At 31.2% G+C, this 20,399-nt stretch overlaps 1 protein-coding gene across 1 annotated transcript; it reads left to right on the forward strand.

Annotated features, from left to right (window-relative positions):
• The first annotated feature begins 1,414 nt into the window (after positions 1-1,414).
• Positions 1,415-19,777, forward strand: LOC131853628 (chitin synthase chs-2-like). Its single transcript, XM_059204596.1, has 24 exons — positions 1,415-1,468; positions 1,647-1,755; positions 3,470-3,714; positions 3,859-4,025; positions 4,181-4,514; positions 4,894-5,093; positions 6,536-6,851; positions 7,198-7,418; positions 7,969-8,057; positions 8,598-8,749; positions 9,229-9,485; positions 10,232-10,442; positions 11,082-11,282; positions 11,928-12,154; positions 12,509-12,676; positions 13,136-13,441; positions 14,013-14,242; positions 15,084-15,207; positions 15,634-15,786; positions 16,239-16,415; positions 17,100-17,267; positions 17,904-18,135; positions 18,394-18,563; positions 19,472-19,777. Exons 2-24 carry the CDS (start codon positions 1,658-1,660, stop codon positions 19,637-19,639), a joined length of 4,614 nt encoding a protein of 1,537 aa, XP_059060579.1. The 5' UTR covers positions 1,415-1,468; positions 1,647-1,657; the 3' UTR covers positions 19,640-19,777.
• The last annotated feature ends 622 nt before the right edge of the window (positions 19,778-20,399 follow it).

A 20,399-nucleotide genomic window follows, 5' to 3' on the forward strand; every position in this document is an offset into this window, starting at 1 on the left:
TTTATATATGTAAAGTTTACATATTCAGTAGGCGACTTATTTGGGGCTTTTTAGACATAGAACATTTATTTTTATTTATTCCAATTGTTACTTTATTTTCAGGTAACATTTAGGCAAGTATCAGTGTCTCTATCTATTTATGTATTTAATTACAACCATGTAGCGTAATGTAGTCAAACATTTTTTATATTTCTCTAACTGGTTTTTATTTCTTATTGATGATATAATGGAATGGTGCAACCGCCTGCGCTAACGGATTACGCTGGCGGGGCAACACCAGTGGGGGATGATAAGACGAACATGAAGGTCATCAATTATCCATGAATTTATCACGATGGTATCGAGGTGGTACATTGCTAGCAATGGGGTTATTATTCCAGTAATGTGGACTAATAACTAGATTGCTACATCAAACCCTTCCCCTGATGTGTTATTTAAATTATTATAGCGTCATTAATTTATCGGAAAGAATTTGAATCACGGCGAAGACAAGTTCACTATTCTGATATATATCTAATCAAATACCTAACGATAATAGGCGGAATATTGATATGGATATTAGCGATAATAAGGAAATATCGAAGCTACTAATTAATGCGATAAATATTTTTATTTAGTCAATAGTGAAGTTAGGTTGCACGTCAAAAACGTTACAATTTTTTTTTGTTTTATATTCAGACAATTTCTACCTGGTCAAGTGAGTGCAGTTATGATTTGTGTTTTGCCAAAGCATTTTATTGAGGTAAGAATCTCTACATTATTTACAAGAGTAAAATCTTTTGATATAATAAAATCGTAAAGTCGTGACGAGGCGATAACTGTTTCTGTGTTAAACTTTTATTAATAATTAATTTTGTGATAATTTTCAATATGCCACCTACAATTTAATGAATTATTGTAGGTGGTAATTAATTAATAATATATAATGTAAAGATGATTTATTTATAATTGTCATTTGATCATCATCAATAGAGGGGGTCTTATACAAAGGTATAAGTTATATGGAGTACAAGACACGCCTATGAAGCTGCAGGCACTCTGTCTGTATATTCGATGGCCTAGGTGGTCTAGTAATTTAGCACATCACTTGGGATGGTCGCGGGTTCAATTCCTTGCACGAAGCCAACCATTTGTATTCAGGAGTATGGTTGTGTTGGTCTGGGAGTTTTATTTTGTATATTATGTATGTATTTACAAAGAGATTGCATCAAAGTATTTCTATCAATTGTTTTGTATAACATAACACAAACCCTGGCTTGCATGGGTCAACATGGTGCTGTGTGAATTGTCCAGGTTTACTCTATTATGTACAGAACAAGAAGAGTTATGTGAAAAGATTAATATAAGATCTCAAATTATGAACTTAGGTGATATATATATAGATACCTACACGGTTTTTCCTGTACCGTAATCTACGAAACAAGTGCAATTTAATTATACGAACGACATCGGCGACCTAATTACCTATGTAGGTAACTATTATGATTTATATATTTAAGTAACGTTATTTTCATACTGAAGTATATTTTACACCATATTAGAAAGAATGGGTATAATTTTATAGCGGACTATTTAGTATTGTCTAAGTACTCAGACATTTAGAGAAATAAACCGTGTATTGGCTAACATTTATTATTTACTTGCAGAAATTTAGAAGATGAATACCACTACATCGGATTTCAAAACAGTGCAGAATGACAGTGATGATTCCGATGAAGAATACACACCGTTGTATGATGACACCGATGAACCTGAGTAAGATTTTTATATTATATATATGTGTTTTGCCTTGGTTGTGGTGAAATGTACGATGTAACGACAGCTTCGTATCTTACTAATATTATAAACGCGAAAGTTTGTGAGGTTGGATAGATAGATGTTTGTTACTTGCTCTTTCATGCAAAAAGTACTGAACGGATTTTGATGAAATTCTACAGTAATATAGCTTATACATGTGAAACCGCGGGCACAGCTAGTTAATGATATATTAATGATTTGGTATATTCTATTAAGTTAAATGGACATCCCACTATACTACTATCTTCATACTGATGTATCAATAAGTATTAGGATAGTAACCATATTAAAAAGCTTGGGTAGGTATGTACCTATATTTTTTAATTAATGATAATGCAATGTTACACCTACTCTTTCCACGTGTTAGCTGGCGGGTTATCAATGGAGGATGACAAGATGAACATGAAGTCAGCTCAGTTATCCCATTGTGACAAATTATAAGGAACGTATCACCATGGTTTCCACGGGAAACCATCGTGGAGGTCAACCTGACATGGTACATTGCTAGCAATGGGTTCCCCAGTTCACTTTACTAACCATACCATTCCCTCCTGTACATATTTAAAAAGAACTGTAAACCGTTGCGCAAGCGATTTTACTCATATCAATGATAAAGATATAACAAACAATATTATCGATATATAAGGATTTAGAGGATACAGACCATGTGAACATTTTCCATTAAATATAGAATGTAGATTAATACTAATAATAGCATTGATATACAAAAAACCATGTACAAGTTATGCTTTTTGTTGGCATTAATTAAGTAAATTTTAATAGAATATCTAAGTTTATTAAGAATCAACATGTTTTACCTAATTTGATTCCTTATGTCACCACTTCTTTTTATGGCCATTACGTTTTGTCATTTGATCTTTGTTTTAATCATTCGCATTGGCAAATGCGGATGATATATTCGACGAGGTCGATATTGGATGATCTTGGCAAACTATCTGATACATCAGTGTTTCCCCAGGTATTATACACTATAATAGCCAATTACTTACTATGTCCTTGGCCAATCGTAGGTGAGTTCCATTCACTTTACAGCACTATACTTAGATATAGGTACCGACTACCGACAGACAATTTGGCAGCTAATTAATTAAGTCGCTTTTTTAGTTATTTTCACATATTTAATTACCTATATATTAAATTGTTTTGATCTTTATTTAAAGTTATATTTTTATTAAATTCATTAGAGGTTGTCTTAGTTAAATAAGGTGGAAAGAATTTCGTTTTATTTACCATTTTATTACTCAACTATAACTGTACAATGTTACATCGGTGATAAATAATGTACCGATAAATGAATAGATTAAGGACACAAACATATATATAATTATATATATGTATATTGTGCAGACTATCTGTGGCAATCCAAATAATACCTACTTGACAGGTAGATAGCTATATCGTTAGACTAAATGTCTAGCTGTCTATCTGTCCGTCCATCAGCCGTATGTTGCTTCGACTACTATTATTGTAAAGACACTTGGAACTGTTTTGATTAACACATTGTAATTCATCATTATCATAGTCAGTTACTGCTCGACATAAGCCTCAGCCAAGCCATTTCAATCTATTAAGATTTGTTTTATTATTAATTGTCATTTGAAATTATAAATATAAGAATTATGTAATAATGAGTTGTTAATATTAATTACAGCCAACGCACTGCTCAAGAAACCAAAGGATGGAATCTGTTCCGAGAAATTCCCGTAAAAAAAGAAAGTGGTTCGCAAGCTACTGCAGAATGGGTCGAACTCAGTGTAAAGATACTGAAGGTCCTCGCCTACATATTGGTGTTTATTGCGGTACTCGGCTCAGCAATGATTGCGAAAGGAACATTGTTATTTGTCACGTCTCAATTAAAAAAGGATAGGAATATCAATCATTGTAATAAAGTTTTAGGTAAGCATTTTGTAGTGTCTATTTATATTATTATATCTACTCAGGTTAATTATTTTATTTAATTAAAAAAAAATGTATAATTAGTGTATTTATTAATGTCTCGTATAAAACTATACTGACTATATTAATATTATTTTGTGATAGTACCCGGCCAGCAGTTTCTTACCGTTCACACATTAGAAGAGCGCATAACATGGCTGTGGGCTGCCCTCATCGTATTTGGTGCACCGGAGTTTGGAATTTTTCTCAGATCTATTAGAGTGTGTTTTTTCAAAACTTCACGAAAGCCTACAATTTTGGTATTTTTTGTAGTAAGTATGAATTATGATACAAATAAACTAAACAATTTATATCTAATTTATTGTTACTTAAGTAACTAAATAGATGTAAATTAAATAAAAATTTATATTTCTATTTTTAAACTTTGCTACGCCGCACCTCAATGCTATCGTTATTTTGATTACAGGCTTTTATTACAGAGACTTTGTATACAATAGGCATAGCTATTCTGGTGCTTTTCATTTTGCCGGAATTAGATGTAGTTAAAGGAGCAATGCTGATGAACGCTATGTGTATAGTACCTGGTATCCTTAACGCTGCGACAAGGGACCGATCAGATTCACGATATTCCATGAAGTTGGCCTTGGACATCTTCGCTGTGTCGGCGCAGGTCACTGCGTTCTTCGTGTGGCCCCTTCTAGACGGGACCTCTGTTCTCTGGTGGACACCTATGGCTTGCATATTCATATCACTCGGCTGGTGGGAAAATTTTATATCAACGCCTGATAAAGATACACCAGGTAATTTATTTTATCGAATGTTAGTTGATTCGCGTAATTGCTGCGTCACATATTTGCGTTTTTGCACTATTTTTCAGAAGAAGCTGCAATAAAAAAGTCTTCTAATAGTGAATCAATATTATTTGTGTAACTAAATAAATAATTGGCCTATAAATTGATTATTAAACAGGAAAAGAATTTCCAAAATCGGATCACAGTAGCACTGGAGATTAACCTGAATATACATTCATAAGCTTAATTTTTTTTTAATATTAGTATAGATTTTAATTTTTGATACCAACATTATAAAATGGTTAAACTTACTGGGCTTAATCGATATTTCCAACTCGGATAGATCAATTGGCAATTAAAATTTACATGGCCCAATACTTATTTGCAGCCGTATTTCGACAACTGTACAAATTTTCAAAGGAACTTAAAAGTACGCGATACTACACTCAGCGTATTCTGTCACTGTGGAAAATAATAGTATTTATGGGGTGTATCATGCTATCGCTGCATGTACAAAAAGACGACCCCTTATCATTTTTCACTTCTTGTTCTGATGCATTTTCCGCACGTAATTACACTGTTCATGAGGTAAGATTGATCTTCCATACAATTTTTAAGTTATTATTACCATTTAACGATTATTATGCATGTGCTAGTAGTAATAATATTAATAATGTAATGAGAAAATAATAATTTACGTCCATATCAATATATGTATACATATATATATATATATATTAACTCTCTGTTTCTACTGATGTATACGAATAGTACTAATACTAGTTTGTATTAGCGTTACTATTGCATATTTTAATATAAACATATATGATATGACATGTCTGTGAAAGGTCGGTCTGAAATATATAGATGTTCCAATATCTCTAATTAAGATCATCAGATCTGAATACCGTTAAACATTTTGATTTTTGGCTTGGCACTATGGTGCATTTGCCACTACATTAAAATTTACAAATAATACATTTACCTACGTAAATGTATATTTACATTTACACATATGATTTTCTTAATTATATCTATGTATTTAAACAATAAATAGGTTGTAGGTAGTATGAATATATTTAAAGATATAATTGAAATGCGTCACATCTGATCGATAGATTAGATATGGTGTGTCATCAAGTGAAATCAAATTTATAATTACTTTCTGTCTTTCTTTTTATAAGGAAAATTGAAAAAAAAAATAACACATAATGCTTACATTTAGCAATGAAAATCACATCAACCATTTTTAGGATTCATGTCTCTTTCATGATTTATGTGGGTAATATTAGAAACGTAATATGATATTAATTTTATTTTTTGTAGTGACATGCTTGATGATGTTTATAGATTTATTGATTTCAGTGATATACCATCTCGTATAATGTTTAGTAGTTGAGGACATAGAAAAAGTAAAATAAAATCGAAAATATCTTATGTAATAGGTTGACGCCCGAAGGCGTCAGTTATATCGTGTACATTAGACTGATAGATAATTAGATGTAATCTGTAAATAGTATAATTTCCCGACATGTTAACATGTTAATTCTTATTATCTTATCAATATCACAATACAAAGAAATAAACAAAATAGTCATTTTCTGTGTATACTCTAAGCTACCTACTTAATTATGTATAATAGAGCAATATCCCTTGCCTTGGAAAAGTCACTTCTTTTCTAACTAAATGTTTTATTTGATTAAATAGTGTTAGTATACCTACTATGATTGTATAGGTACTTACGCGCTAATTTACGAACTGTAACGTCGCTCTAAGTATGGGCGAGAAGGCATTATCGTGTATTTTAATGTACTAAATTTAATCGTATATCAAAATAAACGCTTTTATCAGTTTGGTATTTAAAATATTTAAACTTTATAAACTAGCGGGTAAGCATACGATCATAGTGAATACTAGTATTAGTCAATCATGCACATTTTATCACCAGAAAACAATTAATGTTTGGCACCCCTGGGATTTTAGTCTATTAATATATATTTAGTCTAAGTCATATTTTTTTTATTTTATAGTACCACGTCATTCAGGACATAACTAGTGACCGGGACCTGGTATATGATTTGACCGGAGGCACCTACGATCTGCCCGCTTCACATTACTCGTCGTTGTGGGTCGCTTTAATCCAAGTTACCATCGCTTACTTCTGCTTCGCCAGCGCTAAATATGCCTGCAAAATTTTAATACAGGCTTTCAGTTTTACATTCGCCTTAAGTCTCGTAGGACCAGTTGCCATTAATATTCTCATAGTGTTATGTGGTTTGAGAAATTCAAATCCTTGCGCATTTCATAACACTATACCAGATTATTTGTTCTTCGAAATTCCACCAGGTTAGTTTTTGTATCTTTGATATATTTAGCAATATTATAAATTTTTTAATGTTATTGGAACGACAAACGGGCCACCTGAAAGTGGTAATTGATTCTTATATGTATATACATGAACAGCACCACGACGGTCATGTGATCCGTGGCACCACTCGTGCGTTGCCACTCTGGAGAACTAAATGTCTCGCAATCCTGTAATATCACTACATTTTTTCACCCTTCAACTGAAATACATCTTACAAAGGAAGTTGCTTGGCTGCTGAAATAACTAAGCTTATCTTAGTTAAGGTTTATTTTTCTAAAGTTATATTTCTTGCATAGATATATAAATAGTATTTGCTTATTTCAGTGTACACACTAAAAGATTATGTAGGACGTGAAATGACGTGGATCTGGCTTCTCTGGTTAATATCTCAGGCGTGGATATGTGTCCATGCGTGGCAACCTCGTTGTGAGCGTCTAGCTGCCACTGATAAATTGTTCTGGAAGCCTTGGTACAGTGGACCCTTAATTGACCAATCTCTACTTTTAAACAGAACTAAAGAAGAGGACACAGAAATACAGTATGAGGTAAATAACCAATGTAGTTATTTTTTAGATCTAAGAATAGTGAATGTTTTCAATCAATAAGTTCGACCTTTCAGAAATAAATTTGCTAAGGTTACCACACTTCAGATCCCTCCCTCTTTTCCTTCCTCCCGGTCTTTTTCTCTTTTATGTGCCAATGAACATTCTTATGTATAAAATTGCAAGAATATTTGTATAATAGAGTTTTATGGTTTGTAATTGCAAATTTTATACTGATCCTATTATTTTAATATTATGTAACAAATGTATCAAATTATACAGACATATTGGGATCCCCTTTTAAAGTTAGTTCAAAATACAACATAGTATTATACAAAATATCTACTTCTTTATCTGAATCATGCATTTGCGATAAGTAGGTGTTTATTAATTTGTGCAATATAATTTTATCGCTAAATTCTTATGTTATCATAATTCCTAAATCTAGGTAGGTATAGCGGAATCCACCTTGATCTATATTTTTCGACATTCATTGCGACAAAGTACTTATTAATTAGAGTTAATAAGATTAGTGCAAAATGTACATTTTCAGAACCTTGAAAATGATTTGAAAGAAGACATTGATGAAACTGACAATGACGGAAACAAAGATTATGTCAGACCATCAGACAGCATCACAAGGTAATAAAATTTTACTACGAAGTCTTTTTTAATTTTCCTGGACCTGTTAAAGGAGAGGTAGAGATAAAATTAAATACTGTTCTTTCCAATCAATGGTAATTTTAAATTATTTTTACAACAATTTTACAATGTCCATGAGCACCCGCAACAACTGGAGAACTACAATTGCGTAACCTTCTTTTAAGAAGGGTAGTCCGATACGATACGATATTGATTTCTTCAAGAAAAAATCTTGAAGAAATCATTATCGTATCGGTTAGGAAATAACATTACTGGAAGGTGATTCCACAACGTAAAGTCCCAATCCTCTGTAGTGGAAGAACGCGTAATATGTTTTCACTTTAGTTATGCATCAAAAAGGTGAACCATTACTGTCTGTTACGATCTCACTCAGGCATTTGGTACTTATTGTGAAGGTATCTCAGGAATGAAGACTAAGCTTGTGGGCGAAGAGTACTACTTTCTAATATTAATTCATTTTGTCATTCACATTTCAGTTAATTATTTCTATAATTTTTATTGTTATTTTTTTATTCTAAGAATATACATATGTGCAACAATGTGGCACGAGACAAAAGAAGAAATGATGGAATTCTTGAAGTCTATATTTAGACTGGACGAGGACCAATGTTCTCAACGTGTCGCACGCAAGTACTGGGCCATACATAACAGCGATTATTATGAAATGGAAGGTTAGTATAGTATATGTGCCTAGTTGACTTTATAGGATTACTTCAATCTTAGAAAAAACGAGTTTCAACTTGTCAGTACAAATCGTGAACTTTAACCCCTAATATTTGCATTTTATTTGTACATTAGCTTCCCCAAAAAAGTCACAACTGTTTTGACTTTTGTGATCAGTGTACTATCAGATTTTTTTTCGATGAATATTGGGAACGTACTAGTGTGCCAGTAAGTTAAGCTTTTCGCGATCAATTTTCTTAACTTAAGCAGGAGAAACCTTACGGCAGACCTAAGGTTTATCCTGCTTAAGTTTGTCCAAGTTTTTTGATACTTCAAATACATAATATCTATTGATATTGAAAAAACTTAGTGCTGCCTTTATAGTTTTTAAATCTAATAAGATAATTTCTCCGTATAGCTTAAAAAGATAGAGCTGTACCAAAAATCTGACTTTTTTAATATTGATAATAAATGTTTTTAATTTTAGCTCATATATTCATGGATGACGCGTTCGAATTATCTAATAACAATGAAAGTGTTGTGAACTCTTTCGTAAAATGTTTGGTGAATACGATCGATGAAGCTGCCTCAGAGGTGCACACCACTAACGTGCGGCTGAGACCGCCAAAGAAGTTCCCTACGCCATACGGCGGTCGACTAGTTTGGACGCTACCCGGAAAAAATAAGCTGATTTGTCATTTGAAAGACAAATCAAAAATCAGGCACAGGAAGCGATGGTCACAGGTAATTTTTATTCTAAGCATAAAATATAATATTTACTTAATAATATTCATGACAGTAATATCAAATGGGCTACAGCCCTATTGCCTTGAATGCAACTTGCCCACATTTTTGTAGCCATATTATTGTTACTTTACGTGGCAAGGATAAGTCCATAATAGTTATTTAGATTATTTTTTATTAATAACGGTGATATCCGTTATTGGAAAATAGTTTTAAATAAAATATATTTGATTTAATTGATTTTTTAAAATTTTATGCATTTTTATTATAAGTTCTGTCCACAATAATTTTAATTCCAGAGTTTTTGATAGTATTATTATTTGATATCTTTCAATTGAATTATAAGTATTATTTGGAACCGAAATAAATTATCTGAGAACTACAATGAAACATTAAAATATTGGTATTTGAATTTGTTTAAGAGGCCTTTCACTTTTTTGGCGTAAAACAACGAAAAACCGGAGTCTTTGGGGTTCTGGTTCTAAGCAATTAAGAGTCGGATATACATTTTGATTCCTGAATTATATAGATAGATATCTAATCTTAAAAACACCATGTTTAAAATGTTCATTTTCTCTTTATTAGTCTTCCTTTCTAAAATACTTTATTCAAGAATGCTAAGAGACAGAAGTTTGGAAATTCGGAAAACAATAATTTCTGCAATTTTTAGGCCAGCAGCGTTAACCTGGCGGTACTCTGCTTCTATTATGATTTACTTGTGATAATTAATTAATATGTTGTTACAGGTGATGTACATGTACTACTTCTTGGGACATCGTTTAATGGATCTTCCAATATCCGTGAAACGCAAAGAAGTAATTTCGGAGCATACATACTTGCTTGCGCTAGACGGCGACATTGACTTCCAGCCGTCCGCTGTTACATTACTAATCGATCTGATGAAGAAAGACAAAAATCTAGGGGCAGCATGTGGACGTATCCATCCAGTAGGGTCTGGTGAGTGAGAATAGTGTTAAACTATCTTAACTTAGTCGTTTCCCGAGAGCACATACGAGTAAGCAAACCACTTTAACTTTTTTTTACTTCTAAATTCACAATTATATAAAATAACTAACTGTGCCCGCGGTTTCTCCCGGAAATTTATAGTCTATATGTATATGTTATTAGAATAGAATATAAAATCATTTATTCAAATAAACTTACATTGAAGCACTACATTGAATTGAATTTGAATAATCATTACATTTTTTTAATCTACCGCTTATTCGGAAAGCTGTCTCATCACAAGAAGAACGAGTAAGAAACTTGCTTGTTGCTCTTTAACTCTTTAACGTGTTGCTCTTAACTTGCGTGTTATTCTGATGTATAAGCTATATTACTGTAAAGTTTTTAAATGCAATCAAATTCGTAAATCGTATGCGCGTCAGTAATTTTTTTGCGTGAAAGAGTAACAAAAGTACATCCATACTCACGAACTTTCGCATTTATAATATTAATAATAAGATTTCAGTCTTTTTTGTAAAATATTTTTTCTCTAAAACTCTCCCTAAACTGGGTAGTTTGTTAATAATAGGCTTAGCCTATTATTGATTGGTCTAAAAATTATGTTTAATGTGAAGATTGTTTTACTTTCAGGTTTTATGGCTTGGTATCAAAAATTCGAATATGCCATTGGACATTGGCTACAAAAAGCAACTGAACACATGATTGGTTGTGTACTGTGCAGTCCCGGGTGTTTCTCACTGTTTAGAGGTAAAGCCCTTATGGATGACAACGTGATGAGAAAGTATACTTTAACTTCGCACGAAGCTCGCCATTATGTGCAATATGACCAAGGTAACGTGCATTTATATATTTTTATGTTTTATTATATGTATGTATATATTTATTATATAATATGTTTTTATTCTACGCGTTAGTGAGGTTGTAGTGTAGTTTTTTTAAAAATTACGACATTATTCCTAATGAAGTTAGTAATAATATATCTCATCAAAAACATAAATGTGAAATCACAGTCTAGTTCAATATTATGATATATTCCTTGGCTATTGACTTAACCGACATAAACTATTAATTCTTTTCTTATAACTTAGGATAATATATTGACTTCGTTAGTTCTTATATACGAATTATTATGTTCGATGGCTAGATTTTAATAGCAAGCCAAATTTTCGGAATAATGAAATGGAACCGACAAGTAACTAAGCAAGGTTTAGAACTTGTGAAGTCTATAATATATACTAAAATCTTATTATATCACACATCATTTAATTGAAACAAAACTTTCTTGAAGGGAAAGTTAGCTAAGTTTACATATGTACGTACATTATATTTATATTTTTCTATTAATTATTATTGTACAATAATAAAATTCAATAAGAAAGAAGACATCGATTTTAAGGAATAAATTTATTAATAAATGTTTAGCAATAAAAGTTGCATTTAGTTAGTTTAATATGTGCTATTGTTGGTGTGGTGCAGGTGAAGACCGTTGGTTGTGTACTCTGCTGCTGCAGCGTGGGTACCGCGTGGAATATTCGGCCGCATCCGATTCTTACACTCACTGTCCGGAGCGCTTCGATGAGTTCTATAACCAGCGCCGTCGCTGGGTGCCCTCCACAATGGCCAATATACTGGATCTTCTCGTAGACTCCAAGCATACGGTGAAAGTCAACGACAATATTTCTACGCTATACGTTCTCTATCAGGTATGTTATTTTTTCCTTCTTGAATACTTTATTCTTTCGCCTGCAAACTTCCAGCAAATATTACTTTAAAAATATTAATTTTTCACAATATATTTTATTTTTATTTTATATTATACTTTCTCAGAGAATAAACGAGTTACAGTAGTTTATTTTTAATTTTTTCTGATGGCAAACGGTTGTGAAAGATACCTGAAACACCAGGGGTGTACATGCGCATTGCCAACTCTTAATATACTTAATTAGGATATGCTAACCATACAAGTGATCATGCGTGGGTGTTCTTGAAGCGGTCATCATAGTCGAAGTTGGTAGGACAGTATCACCATTAAAATTAATACAGATTTTTTTTATCAGATGTTGTTAATGGTGGGCACAGTGCTGGGTCCGGGGACTATCTTCCTTATGATGATTGGAGCTATGAACGCCATCACAGGAATGAGCAACATATATGCACTCCTACTTAACCTAATTCCAATAGGCATATTTATCTTCGTATGTATGACATGCAAATCAGAGACACAGGTAAATAAACTATTACTGTAATTATGTTAATAAGCTATTACGTATATATATGTATGTATATATATATATATATATTTGGACAATTATTAATAATTATTTGGTGCTGCACGAACGGTATACACTCGCCTGCTGGTGGTATACGCATTATGATAGGATAAGGATAAAGTCTGGTTAGTTAACCCATCGTAACAAATTTACCCGAGATTAACCACGATGGTTTCCAGGGGGACTACATCGACTTCAATCTACCATGGTATATCGTTAGGAATACGGTCACTATCCTCATTACTAACAATCACTGTCCTTCCATGTTCCATGTACGATAGTGAAAGAACTTTTCTGTTATAAAGAAAATAATTAATAGATTATTTTAATAAAATGATGTGTTATCTAATAAATTATACAATAATTATATACGCCTTTGATATATAAAATTATACAATGCATTATACATTTCAGATAACCTTCGCAAACATAATAACATGTGCATACGCAATGGTAATGATGATGGTGATTGTGGGTATAGTATTGCAAATAATAGAGGACGGTTGGCTTGCCCCGTCTAGTATATTCACCGTAGTTATATTTGGTTCTTTCTTCATAACGGCTTTAATGCACCCTCAAGAGATGTCCTGTTTGCTTTATTTGGGCATATACTACATAACAATCCCCAGTATGTACATGTTACTGATTATCTACTCATTGTGTAATTTAAACAACGTCTCCTGGGGCACTCGGGAAGTACCACAGAAGAAATCTATTAAAGTAAGTATATAGTTTTTATATTTAATAAAAAAAATAACTTTTGTATTTGATGGTATTTTTAATGTAAGTATTGCCTAAAGATATCGTTGTCTATGATGTGATTGAGTAAGAATATAATCGGTCGTCCATTTCATCTTATGGTAAAAGATGATAAGGGAAACAAAGCATAAATATATTAATCCAAGAGAAGGACTACTCCAAATAATATCCTGTATCAAACCGCATTGTAAATCAATCCCTCCTAGTATGAGGAGAGATCCGTATTTAACCAACTCTGGAATGACAATGGGTTATGTGTGATACAATATTTTTGTACTAAATTTCATGAAGCTTAGGACGAATCTAAGTCTTTAATAATTACAATTTAATATATAATTATTAAAATTCAAGCTGTCTTATTGATTCTGACGTCCAATTAATAATTTTCATAATGTATAGTATAGTATTTTTTATTTCAAGGACAGTTTAATAAATCAATATGTAAACTTTGTATAAGTCACTTATATTTCAATTATACTAATAATATATCTTAATTTGTATGTTATATACCTTTGATTGTTCTATATTTTAGGAATTAGAACAAGAAAAGAACGAAGTTGAAGCAGCAAAGAACACTATGGACGCTAACAGTATATTAAAGTTCTTTGGAAAATCTGAAGAAAAGGATGGTTCATTAGAGTGTGGCGTGTCTGGATTGTTTAAGTGCATGTGTTGTACTAATCCTAAGGACCATAAAGAGGACCTCCATTTGTTGCAAATACATAACGCTTTGGAGAAGATCGAAAATAAATTGAAGAAATTGTACGTAATTAGATCACATTCATTTGTATGATTCATATCCCGAAAGCACAGTATTAAAATTAATTATAATAACTATAAATACATTACAAACAAAATTTATTGGCTTACAGTTGCAGTATTTACATTTATACTGCAACTGTAAGCCAATAAATTTTGTTTTGTTGAATAATAATCTATTTTAATAATAGAGAAAACTTAAATTTTGTAGTTAATATCTTCGTGAAAAAAATCTTTGAGGGAGGTTGTTTAGAAAGCCTACTTAATCCTTTTAAATTCCTCTGTAAATTATTATCTAACTAGCTCTGCCTGCGGTTACACCCGCATGAAATTTATAGCTTGTTATTCTGATGTATCAAATGCGTTCAGTAGTTTTTGCGTATAAGAGTAACAAACATCCATCTATCCATCTATATTCACAAACTTCCGCGTTTATAGTATTATTAATAAAATAAAATTAGGAAGAAATTTAAAAAACTAACAACTGTATGGTAATTTAGCATAATAATAATTATCTTATGGATGTAATTATGATATACTTACTATACATATAGTATGAAACTGGTGTATAATAGATTATAATAATGTATATATACTATAATAAAATGTTCAGTTACATTTTATTATAGTATATATACATTATTTTTACGTGGAAGACATATGAAAATATCTATTATCGAGGGATTTTCTCAAGGTAAATGGTTTTCTATGTATAGTATGTATGTATTTACATAAAATATGTATATAAATATTCTCTATCAGTTCTCTAGTACTCATAACACAAGCTCTACTTAGCTTGGGACTAGATGGCGTATTATAATACATATATATATATATATTACAGGGATGTTGTTGAAGTGACAGAACCAACTGTGAACAGTCGCCCGTCGTCCATAGGTCTTCGCGGGGAGCGACTTTCCATAGTGCCAGAGTATGAACACAGTGATATCTCTGCTGAAATACCTACAGTATGTACACTTTTACACACACACACACACATTAGTAGTATGTAATAGAGTGTATTTTTTTATTTTAAGCCATTAAAATTAATAATATTTTGGGGCGAAATATTAAATCAGTACAAGTATAAAATAAAATTTATATATTTGTATAATTAGAATACAACACTTTCAATTATTTATATAAGTTAAAATTTAGAACCACGGTTGAATTTGAGTATTACTTTAAATATATATAATTATATAATATTTTATCTTATATCTTACGACAATAATACCGAAATAGTTTTATATTCTAAATATGCTAACAGATGACTGGAGGATGTATCCGAAAGGTCAAAATTATATTTTCAAAATTTAATGGAGAAAATTATTAGGTATTGTATTATTATATGAATAAAACGTTGATTTGTAATATAATATTGGTACATTTAGGAAGAAAGAGACGATCTCGTAAACTTTAACTGGATTGAGGACACAGAACTGCAGAAGGGTGAAGTGGATTTCTTGTTAACAGCTGAGATTGAATTCTGGAAGGATTTAATAGACGCCTACTTGAGACCCATCGATGAAGACAAAGACGAACAGGTACTTTTTATGTATTAAATAATAACTGTATACACTCGTAAAGGTCCACATAGTCTGTGCAATTTATTAGCAATGGTAACATCATAACAAATGCAGACCGTGTGCCTTTTATTGCTTAGTCTGGGGTTATTATAAGCAATTTATTTTCTGTTTTTCATAGTTTTTTTCTCTCAATATTATATTATATATATATATATATATTATATATATATCTATCAATATTATATTATTATATATAATATTGATAGATTTGTGTAATTGTTTGTATCCGTCTGGGTGTTTTCTATGTGTATTTTATATGTATTTACAAAAAATATATTTTATCAGTTGTCTAGTATCCATAACACAAGCTCTGCTTAGTTTCCGACTAGTTGGCGCTGTGTGAAATAGTAATAATAGTAGTAATAGTAATAATAATAATATTACGTTAATAATTTAATGTTTTTTTACAGGAGCGTATTAAAAATGACCTGAAAAACTTGAGGGACACAACTGTATTCGCGTTCCTTATGTTAAACGCATTGTTCGTATTGACTATCTTCTTGCTACAGCTTAACAAAGATCAGTTGCACATCAAGTGGCCCCTGGGACAGAGTGCGTTCATTTCATACGTTTCGGATATTAATGTTGTGAGTAATATCTGAGTAACTCTTTATATATAACTACGATTAAATTTAACACCATCATTCCAGTAAACTTAGTGATAAATTTTAATATTAAAATATGTACATTCATTGTACATTTCTTATATTTATTATGTGGAACAATTGCAAAATCAATAGACCAATGAATGTAGTTTTTAATGTTGCTTATTTCAAACATCATAATTTTTTATTGAAGTCGGTGGTCTAATGGTTTAGCACACTGCTCTACTTTCGATGATCGCGGGTTCGATTCTCGTATCTTACGAGATGTTAATTATATGTGTTTTTATGTACATTATGTGTGTATTTACAAAATGTATTTAAAAATTTCTATCAGTTGTCTAGTAACCATAATAGATTTTTAGCTTGGAACTAGATGCCGCTGTGTCCAGTATTCTTATTTATAATTTGACCTCTCTATTGCTTTACTATTGCTATGAGTAAAGCAATAGAGAGCATGATTGCGTACTATTATGCACAATGACTGTCTTGGGTAAAATATTCTTTCTGTCTGTCTGCTGTGCATTGTATGATAATAGCATATATAAACTGACTATAAAATTTAATAATAATGATGTTTGATAAACATAATGATCAAACATCATTATTATTAAATACTTCAAATCATTTTTTGTTGTTGTAAATGTTTAAACCTATTGTATCCCGTAGGTAATTGTTAATCAAGAATATTTGATGTTGGAACCAATTGGATCGTTGTTTTTAATATTCTTCGGATCAGTGATGTTGATACAATTCACAGCCATGATGTTGCATCGTCTTGGTACTCTTGCACACTTACTGTCCACTGTTCATCTCAATTGGTTCTGCCTTAAAAAAGTAAGTTTTCACAATTATTATTCATATTCAGAAAATTATGAAGATAGTCGTTTATTTTTTTTTTTGTGCACAAAATATGACGATGGTAATCTCATCATAACAAGATAGTCGATAGGTACTATTGATAAACAATTATATTGTATGTCTATTGAGACATACAATAACATTGCTTATCAATATGAGAATTAACAGACTAATTTTAAAAGAAGCACTACAAAAATTTATTAGTTCTTTTCAAACTGAAGTTATCATCCATATTAAACTATAGGATTACAAAATTGTTTGTTTGTTTGTAATACTTTATTATACAATAATATTATAAATAAAAGGACACAATTGACTTAGAAAAAAAAACATGCGTACAATTGTAATAGATAATACATGAAAATAAATAGTCAGATTCACGCACTTATGTTTATAAACGAATAATACATTAGAAATAATGAGTACAAAATTTAATACATAAAAAAATAGTTTCTAAACTTACTCTCCCGTTAAAACAATGAGTTACATTATTCCGTATTAATCCACATATAAAATACGGATTAATACAGTATAATATATACGATCTATCTATCGAGCCGCTGAGAATTTAAACTGTTCAACCTAACATATTTGTTTGTACAATTTCTAAAGCCCGACGAAGTCACCCATCACGCTAAAATTGAAAAAGATGCTGTAAATATGGTAAAGAGCTTGGCAAAGGCAGATCTTACCGGTTTGGAAAGTGCTGGTGTAGACGAAGGAGACGTGTCGCGTAGGAGGACGATCCTGCAATTGGAAAATAGTAGGGTTTCCAAGCATGACGTTTTCAATCTGGATACTAATTTCAAGAGAAGGATCACAATGTTGGAAAACGCAGATCCCGGTAACAGCAATATTTTATATCTTAGCCTAAAGAGAAAAAAATATGTTGCATAGCACAAATATGATTCAAACATTTGTATTCATGAATATGATTTTTTGTATAGGTTTGGATGTTTTCTATATTATGTATGTAAAAAATATCTAAGTATTTATATCAGTTAACTAGTACCCTCAACACAAGCTCTGCTTATTGCTGGACTAGATGGCGCTGTGTTAATTGTCCGCGGTTGTTTATTTATTATTATTTGTTTATTTACAGCGTCACTACCCTCTCTGCCTTGGTTGGGCAGTGATTTCACGGAACGCCGAGACACTTTACGCGCATTAAAGGCAAGAAGGGAATCAGTAGCGCTTGAAAGACGCCGCTCACAACTACTTCAGATCGATCCAAGATCTTCCGCTTTCCGTTATGGCATTCCTGGAACTTCGGTGTGTATACAAATGCTTAAATATATTTTTACAAAAATAGTTTAATATAATACTTATAGTGTAACTATTTTCTTTGGAAATAATAGTATATTAAATGAGACAAGTTTTGTTGGCAAATTTATTAAGTTTCGAGAAGCTTGTTAGAATCTCCTCCCAGAATGATTGTTTCGAACCGATACGAAATTGAAACCTTTAAGAAAAGAGCTTATTCCTTCTTAAAATGCCGGTAACGCACTTGCAATCCCCTAGTGTTGCGGGTGCTCATGGGCCGCGATAATCACTTACCATCAGGTGAGCCGCAAGCTCGTTTGTCTCCTATGTTGTAAAAGAAGCTGTGCTTTTTTTTACAGCAATATTATAAAACGGAAAGATTTTATATTTTCGATTGTAATTTAAAACTAAATAAACACATCAATTACTCGACTAAAAAATTATGAAGGTACATAGTTATGGAATAACATATGCTATTATATATTATAAGCGCGTATCATAGCGGGATAAAGGCCGTGTAGTAATTTGAATGAAAATCTTTTAATAATTTTATTTTTTAATTCTTCTTTTAATCTTACTACAGTTGATGCAGTTTTGTTTAGTACATATGTAGGTATAGGGATAGGGATCCTCCTACTGCCAATACCGCAAGAGATGCGGCGTGGATATAGATATATGAACATGAATATAAATAAATAATATATTCACAATTTCCTTTCATTGTATCGAGTTCAATGCCTTTCCTGAAAGTAAATAACTAACAATATCGATAATAAATACATTTTCCTCATTTTAATTTAAATTTTATAAATAGAGAATATTCTCTTCTATTCTGTTTTAATGTATCAAAATTAAATAGTAAATAGGTAGTGTGTCACAATGTCACTGATTTATTTTGATCACTGTGCATTGTATAGGGTATTCCCGGCCACGCATCTGGAGTGTACGTGAACGAAAGTTACCAGCCTTCAGCACTACAGGACAGCGACGACGAATCTGATGTTTCCGTCCACGGAGGCACCACTTCTGACGGACCCGCCAACACACCCTCCAGGGCCAGTGTAGTTCGTTTCAATCTTACATAATAATATATGTAGATATTTATACATTATTTTATACACGATATATATTAGTTTTATATTGTTTAATTATAGTTACATAATCTTTATTATTACATTAGCATTGTAATAAACATTAATTTAAATTCAGCTTTAAAATATTTAAACCATTTTGCTAGTTGATAAATGTAAAATTTAATGTTTTATAAGTTGTATTTATATTTTATTTCTAATATAACGTTATGCTTAATAAATGTAAGTAAATAATTTGTTTATATTTATTTCCGATTTAACTTCTTCAAAGGTTTTAACCTTACGGGTTTTCTACGTGCCTTTTATGATATATCAAATTTCATTAAGTTAACAAATATCGCAAAAGAGAAATACATTTCAATTCATCAAATTAAATATCAGTTTAATGTAATAATTTTCAATACTTAAAGCCTTATGATTTTATATTCTATATATTTATTTGTATAAAAAAATGTATTTAAACATTTCTATAAATAGTGTGGTATCGTGTTCTTAGATGGCTCTATATGAATTGTCCAGGCTTATTATTATAGTTATATAATAATGAAAGGTTTCAATTTTTAAATATCGTAATAACTTTATAATCTAATACGACATCTTGTAGCATATATAAAGAACAAATAGTATAATTGAATAATACTCCTTATATATATATGTACATACACCAGTAATTTTTATATACATAATTTAATAACGTGAATATCACTATACGAACTCTTAGGTATGTATACAGTGAATCTAGTATAATTAACAT

The sequence above is a fragment of the Achroia grisella genome, unplaced genomic scaffold (assembly GCF_030625045.1).
Source record: "Achroia grisella isolate CSIRO2021 unplaced genomic scaffold, CSIRO_AGI_Agris_v1 utg903, whole genome shotgun sequence".
NCBI lineage: Eukaryota > Metazoa > Arthropoda > Insecta > Lepidoptera > Pyralidae > Achroia > Achroia grisella.

What these genes read in the sequence shown, in the direction of transcription:
- LOC131853628 (XM_059204596.1), top strand. Translation starts at nt 1,658, where the DNA reads ATGAATACCACTACATCGGATTTCAAAACAGTGCAGAATGACAGTGAT. An exon ending in ACACAGAAATACAGTATGAG is followed by an intron (nt 7,419 to 7,968) that starts GTAAATAACCAA and finishes GTACATTTTCAG; the next exon opens with AACCTTGAAAATGATTTGAA. An exon ending in GTTGGAAAACGCAGATCCCG is followed by an intron (nt 18,136 to 18,393) that starts GTAACAGCAATA and finishes GTTTATTTACAG; the next exon opens with CGTCACTACCCTCTCTGCCT.